This window comes from Euphorbia lathyris, chromosome 10 (genome assembly GCF_963576675.1).
Source record: "Euphorbia lathyris chromosome 10, ddEupLath1.1, whole genome shotgun sequence".
In the NCBI taxonomy this organism is placed as follows: Eukaryota; Viridiplantae; Streptophyta; class Magnoliopsida; order Malpighiales; family Euphorbiaceae; genus Euphorbia; species Euphorbia lathyris.
The window spans coordinates 2,371,449-2,379,127 of record NC_088919.1 but is presented as its reverse complement, the minus strand read 5'-3'; the positions used below and the strand labels follow the sequence as shown (position 1 = coordinate 2,379,127).

The following is a 7,679-nucleotide window of genomic DNA, read 5'->3' as shown; positions in this document are numbered from 1 at the left end:
AGGTGCAAAAATACCCCTAACGTTTTGGGTCTGGAGCAATTTTACCCCTAACGTCTAAAATGGTGCAATTTTACCCTTAACGTTTGTAGCCAAGAGCAATTTTACCCCTAACGTTGATAAATTGGATCAATTTCAGAAATAATTCATCAAACTGTTTTCTCGGTCATGAATCTTATCATCTACACTTCATATATGCGTCATTTTATCAGTAACAAATCATAAACATATGTTGGGATGTGAAAAAAATAAAAAAATATATTGTCTTTTGTATGAATTAGATAAAAAAAAATTCAAAAAATTCACCGAATTTGTAAATATTAATCTCCAATTCTATTATTAAATTACAAAAAAACATGAAATTCTTTTTTTAGGATGAATTGATATGAAATTGGTGCAAAATAATGAATAAAAATATATGTGTTTTATAATAATATCTGAAATTGACCCAAATTACCAACGTTAGGGTAAAATTGCTCTTGGCTACAAACGTTAGGGGCAAAATTGCACCATTTTAGACGTTAGGGGTAAAATTACTCCTGACCCAAAACGTTAGGGGTATTTTTGCACCTTAACCCATAATTATATCAATAACGGTAAAAAATGGTCTTAGATGCAAAATTAAACTTTGTTGTTTCATCTTATCCTTTCTCGTAAAAGAAGTTAATACATAGGAATTCAAAACTGCCCTCGAGGAATCTCAGAATAACATCCCTACCCGTTACCTTTATAGTCACAAAATTCGTATTCTTCAAACTGCCATAAATCTGCTTCAACATATCTGACCATTGTTTTCACAGGTCTTTAACCTACAAATTTCCACTGAATCTCACCCATGACTCATCTCCACCGGGCTACCACGATGGACGATCCTTTCCTCCTGCAATACCAGCCGTCAGATCTCCGAATTGCATCGGAATTTCTCACTACTTGGCTCCCTTTTCTTTCTAGGGATCTCTGCCGCAACTGCACCCAAATCCTCTCCGATCGTATCCACTCTCTTGACTCTGGTATTCTTTACTTATCTCTTTCTAGGGATTTCTTTTCTATAACCGTAATTACATGATTCCTATCCGTTCTTTATATTTATATTTTCTTATTCTTTATGTAATTGTTTTAGTTATTGGAAGTATTGTTGTTAATGTGTTCTTTATCGATATTTTTTTTTCTTTTAGCAACTAGAAGTTTGGGTTCCTTCTTATTTGGGAATTATTGTTGCAGGAGTTGATTCTGAAGCGAAGCCTTTACCTTTTGATAAAACAATAGCGATCCCTAGTAATGTTGATTCACGAGAGAATTGTTGTGAGGTTAATTGCGACAACAATTCTACAGAAAGTTGGAAAGATGAAGATGGGGATCAGGATGGGGATGCAGATGATACTTATTCTTCGAGCAGTTGGAAAGATGGAGTAAATGGGTGGTCTGAACCTGTTTCAGAACCTTCTACAAGTAGAATACTTGGCAGCGAATCACCTTTGATCGATACCCCAAGCCATCGAATGTCTTGGGCTGACATGGCACAAGAAGATGAGCTTGTAGAGGAGGAAGAACAAAACGATTTCAACAGAAGAATAGTTAATCTAAGTGCTGCAACTGGGGAGATGAAGATATCAAAGGTTGTTGAGAAGCCTAAGTTGACAAGGGAACAAAGGGAGCACATCCGGTTTATGAATGTGAAGAGGAAGAAAGATTTTATATGCTTGGAGAGGTTCAAAGGAAAGATTGTGAATATTCTTGAGGGACTTGAACTTCACAGTGGTGTTTTCAGTGCCGTAGAGCAGAAGAGAATAGTTAATTTTGTGCATGAACTTGAGGACATGGGAAAAAGAGGCGAGCTGAAAGGTATGACAATTGGTCTTATAATGAAAGACCAGAAACGAAATTGCAATATATTAGTTTCATGATTGTTCCTCGTCAAAGGATTTGTTTAGTATACATGGTATCACCATGTGAAGAAAATATGAGATTGACATATTCACGAAAATCATAAACATATAGTGGCATCCTAAATATTGACTTATAATGTGTATTCTTGAAGGAAATCATGGGATGTTCAAGATACTATCACGATAATAGCCAATGTCCCATCTCTGTTCTGTGTGGGTGTCTATTGGTTCATTTTCCATATTGGTTTTTCTGTTTTTCATCTTGTAGGGTAGTCTGAGAGCAGTTTGATAATTAATAAAGGGTTTGGGATAATACGTGTAGCTTTCTGATTCCTAAATAAAGAATTCCCAAAGGGAATTCTTATGATAATTGTTTCTGGTTAGTTGATATATCATCTTGTTCTTAACTGATTATGAAATATTCTGGGATTTTCTCGCAGAGAAAACATTTACAGCCCCACAGAAGTGGATGAGAGGAAAAGGGCGTGTAACTATCCAATTTGGTTGTTGTTATAATTATGCAACGGTACGCACTAACATTGTTATGCCTATTTAATAACTTGCTTAAAGTCAAATGCATATATTCAACTTAGATTACATACACGCCCAAGTTTTATTTTGAGTCAATTGTTTTTAATTTTCTATTTTATAATAATGCAAATCTTTTTTCTCAATCATTGATCCTAATTCGTACATTTACTGTCTTAAGAACTCGCTATCTGTGTCAACAAAACAAAACAGTCTTGAAATCTAGGCTATATGATTGAGTGCTTGAGAAACTAAACATGAGCCCATAAAAATTGATCAAATAGAATATCTCAAACTTTGAGTTTCTATTTAGAAATAAATTTATTGTTGTTTATATTGTTATTTGTTAACCATTGCTAACCAAACTCTTCAGATAATGTTGTCATTTTTCACTACCACGCCCCATTGGCATTGTCTACTGGTCCTAATCACGAGTGATAATTACATCCAGAGTCCTCTAGTTTGCAGGATTGAAAATTCAACTTTTAAGTCTGCATTTCCTGATCTAATCTCCTTGCTTTTTTCTGAGTGGATTTTGACCACTGTTGTTAGAATCTTACGATTCTCGATTCGATTAAGCTTTATTTCGAGCCGAATCTATAGGCGAATCTAAATTATAATAGAATCATACGGTTCGAATCAGCTTTATTTCGAGCCAGATCTTCATCACCATTCATCAAAAACTTAAACAACACTAACTACGAAACTCACACACCTCTAGTCCGATTGTTATTTATTAAGTTATCAACTCAAACTAGCTCCGTTCCATCTTATCAAGTTGACAACAAGGCAAAAAAACAGAGTCAGAAATTCAAACTCTTCATCTCTACTAAGTTATTAAATAGAATCCTTGTGAATTAGTTTTATTAGGATTCCATTTCCATTGGATTTGAATTTTAAGTAATTGGTTAATATGATTTTTTTTTTTTTTTTTTTACATTAAAATTGCATTTCTAGACTAATATTGATAATATTTTGAGTTCAACATGGTAAATATTCTATTTTTTTATAATAGTATTAATTTTAACTGAATCTTACGATTCGGTTCGATTCACGAGTCACGATTCACAAAATGAAGATTTCGATTCACAAGTCGAAACTCGATTTGACAACTATGATTTTGACCTTCGCATAAATCCCTGTCTATTGATACCTCGTTAAAAACTAGAGTTCATTTGTTTCTGATGCTGTTGGTATTGAAGATCCGACACCATTTTTTATGTTCTCTGTTGGTATTGAAGATCCGACACCATTTTTTATGTTCTCTGTTTTTCTTTCAACTAGATCAGAAAAGGAAACCAAATTCAGAGAAACAGAGGAAAACAGAGACCAAAATCCAATCTGGATTGAACTAAGAATTTAAAGAATTTATACGTGCAGTGCATGTAACATCTGACATAGACCAAATGACAGAGCCTTTTTGCTTGCTAGATTAACTAGACCAAATAATTTAGAACACAAGGCCAACAGTGGTTAAAGATGAACTTATTAAATTAAGCATCCTATTTGAATTAATAACATCTCTTTCATTGTTTTATTTATTTTTACTTAGAACGTTTTTTGGCATTATTTATATTTCATGTATTTTAATAATTATGTTTTGATAAGAGTTTTTTTAATTATAGGTATTTATTTTATTTTATTGCAGAATTCAAACATAAAAATATATTTTTAATATTTATAAATGTGCCCCCATATTTTTAACATTTACACATTTCCCCCATGTTTCCGTGTCCTATGTTTTATAGAAATGACGTTTCCCGTGTCCGTATCCTTATCGGAAACCGTATCCGTATCCGGGCAACATAGGTTGAGGGGGCTGTGAAGGTATTAACCCTATTCTTTTTGTCATTTAATGAAGAGAATCAGGAGAAGTCTCAGTGAATATCAAGTGAAATTTGGATTTTCCTTCTCTCAAGTCCCTCTCTAGATAATTGATAACTGTTTTTTCTTCTTCAAATTTTATGACTATATGCATTAGTAATAAAAGGATATGAAAGTTGAAAAGAATATGAAAGAAAACAAATTGTTGAAAAATAAAATAGTACTATATAATTGTTTTTCAATTTTTTAAATTCAAACAGTATTCATAAGTCAGTCGGGTTCAATTTATTCAAAACTAAAAGTCATATCCGGTTGAACGAAATAAGTTTGGGTGGCTTAATTGCACATTCTGTATGATGGCCACTAAATGCATTTAGCCAAATGAAAGTTTAAATGTGTGGATTTAGATAAATGAACTGAGCATGGGAATTTATCTCAAGCAGAATTAAGTGTTGAATCTTGTAATTTGATGGCTGCATGATATCAGTTTTAAACAGACTTTAACTTTTCATTTATATAATGTCATAAAGAGCATTCAAATGTAGCGGATAATGGGAATCGAAGTTTTGTGAAAGTGAAAAGCTAGTCAAAAATGAATTCCGTCTTTTCTTGATATTTCAGTGTACTTTTATGTGCAAATACATGTATGCTTGAATGATAATAGAATGCATTAGTTTTAGCACCAGGATTCAATATTCATGTGACCTATACTTGGACTTTAACACTTTTTGTTTGTTCATATATTTCATTGTACAATGCCATATATTTATTGGTTTTATATGCATAGGCAAATGATGTAAGATTTTTTTGAATCTTACACTTCAATTTGGTTGTCTATTCAATATTCATGAAATTAGGATTTAGATTCATTATTCAATGCTTTTCTGATATTCTGTTGGCAGGACAAAAGAGGCAACCTGCCTGGCATCCTACAAAATGAAAATGTGGATCCTATACCTGACCTCTTCAAAGTGATCATTAGAAGGCTAATCAAATGGCATGTGCTTCCTCCAACCTGTGTTCCTGATAGTTGCATTGTTAACATTTATGATGAAGGGGACTGTATACCTCCTCACATCGACAATCATGATTTTGTTCGGCCTTTTTGCACAGTGTCATTTGTTAGTGAATGCAATATAGTATTTGGATCTAACTTGAAGATTTTGGGTGCTGGTGAATTTGCTGGATCAATTGCTATTCCGTTGCCTGTGGGGTAAGTCTATATGTAATAGTGAATCTTTTGCTTGTTGGAGTGTGTGGTTCTCTTATGCTTTTTGTTACGAAACCAAAATCTTAAGAATTAACATTATATCTGTCCAGGTCTGTTCTTGTCATAAATGGAAATGCTGCTGATGTAGCAAAGCATTGTGTGCCTTCAGTTCCGACAAAGAGGTAGGTATCTTTTGAAGCTTCGTTTTCATTGTTCTGCTGTTTGTTTTCATGACTTGGTTGGAAATATGATTTTCTGCTCTCCCTGTATTTCTCATAGGATATCTATAACATTTAGAAAAATGGATGAAGCGAAAAGGCCTTTCAGTTTCATTCCAGCACCTGATTTGCAAGGCATTGAACCATTAGCATATGATATGAACAAAACAAAGAGGTTAAATTCTCCCAAGTCCGAGCCTCATAGGAGACGGCAGCCAATTAGGAAGGAGGGTATGATTGACGGAAGAGGCTCCGGAGAGGACGGTTCCCGCTCAGAACCTCGCTATCCAACTTTTAGTAGACGAGGATATGCTAATAACCGGAGGTTTAGGTGATTGATGAGCTCAAGGGAAAAGGCTTTTATGTGTATTTATATCGATTTCTTATGCCAAAATACGAATAGCGATATCTACAAGTATATATGAATGGGTTTGGTATGTGTTTTAAGTATTTCAGATGACAGACTATAAGGTAAAATTCATATGGCAGCAGCTATTGGAAGTTGTAATATGTTTTAAGTGGCTGCCTTGTATTATAGGACTCTGTTTCTGTCTGATGGATTTGGTGAGAAGAGGCCATGGAATTTATGATTATTACTGCCAATTTTGCAAGATTCGTAATGTTAGAATACACGAAAAGAGAGTATTACTGCTAATTTTGTATTCATTCTATTCTATACACATTTATAATCTTTAAGTTGTAGTTTTCAATGATTGTTTGGAATTTGATGTTTCGATGCAATTGTATTAGTATTCATAATACTTTGTTTGTGGATGACATGTAAGTTAGATCGTATTAGTATTCATAATACTTTGTTTGTGGATGACATGTAAGTTAGATCGTATTAGTATTCATAATACTTTGTTCGTGGATGACATGTAAGTTGGTGTGAGAAATTGTAAGGATCGGACTAGGAATGAATTAATTTTTTGTATTTGTGTTATAATCTGATCCAATCTATTAAAAGAAACGATCCTTAAGTTGGCTGTTAAAATTAACTCAATGTATTAAATACTCAATTTGAATGGATTGATTTGGGTTGGTGGAGTGGATTGAGTTGGATTTATTTTTAACTCAACTATGTATACATATTTAAGTGTACAACTATTTAACACCACACTGAGCTTCTGTCATTGAGATATTTGTTATACCTGTTTGTTTGTCGAAAAATATTGAGTAAAAAAAAAATTTGCTAGAAAACAAAAGATTTTCTGATGTTTGGTAACATCGTGAAACAAGAAAAATTTGTTGGTGTGAGAAAGTGCAAGGGTTACAACATGTTTTAACGGGTATTTTTTTTTTATTTGGGTTACAATCCATGAGTTTTAACCAAATATGTTAAATACTCAATTTGAATGGATTGTGATTGGATTGAGTTGGGTTGGTCTCCTGGATTGAGTTTGATTGGTTGGTTTTTAACTCAAATATATATACTTTTTTTTTTTATTAAACCATCCGGTACTCCGAACCACATTGGCCAACTAATCCGGATTCGAGGTTACTATTACACATGTCTAAGTACTATATATATATATATATATTTTTTCATCTTTTTTTTTTTTTGGTAGAAACAGGAAAGAAAACAAACCAACACCGAGACAAAAGCTAACCTGGGATCAGCCTAGGAAAGCTAACCCAAACTCTGTCCTCTAAAAGGAGAGAAGAAAGATAGATAGGAGGATCAGAAAGGGTGGAAACACCTAACACCCCCTCGTGCCCAGCCGCCGCCAAGCGATCCGCAATTCGATTTTGTTCTCTGTAGATGTGGCTGAACTCTAAGGACTCAAAGGAGGAGCCAAGACTTCTTATTGCTTTGATAAGGTTCTGGCTACTAAGACAAAAAACATGATTATTAGAGATCATACTAATAGCCTCCATATTATCAGACTCCACAGCAAGCCTTTTAATACCCAGATTTCTAGCAAGCTTGACTCCAGAAAGAATACCCCAAAGTTCCACTGAAAAGGATGAGCCCAAACCCAGGTTATGGGTGAATCCAGACAACCAGGCACCTCC

At 33.9% G+C, this 7,679-nt stretch overlaps 1 protein-coding gene across 1 annotated transcript; it reads left to right on the top strand.

The window, feature by feature from the left end:
* Positions 1-704: 704 nt before the first annotated feature.
* On the top strand, positions 705-6,483 carry LOC136208991 (RNA demethylase ALKBH9B). The gene is made up of 6 exons (XM_066000320.1): positions 705-1,007; positions 1,219-1,839; positions 2,324-2,409; positions 5,138-5,448; positions 5,556-5,627; positions 5,725-6,483. The coding sequence occupies exons 1-6, from the start codon at positions 833-835 to the stop codon at positions 5,996-5,998; spliced, it is 1,539 nt and encodes a 512-aa protein (XP_065856392.1). The 5' UTR covers positions 705-832; the 3' UTR covers positions 5,999-6,483.
* Positions 6,484-7,679: the final 1,196 nt, after the last annotated feature.

Coding starts and splice junctions, on each gene's coding strand:
- LOC136208991 (XM_066000320.1), top strand. CDS start 833: ATGACTCATCTCCACCGGGCTACCACGATGGACGATCCTTTCCTCCTG. Junction 2,410..5,137: donor GTTGTTATAATTATGCAACG/GTACGCACTAAC, acceptor TTCTGTTGGCAG/GACAAAAGAGGCAACCTGCC. Junction 5,628..5,724: donor CCTTCAGTTCCGACAAAGAG/GTAGGTATCTTT, acceptor TATTTCTCATAG/GATATCTATAACATTTAGAA.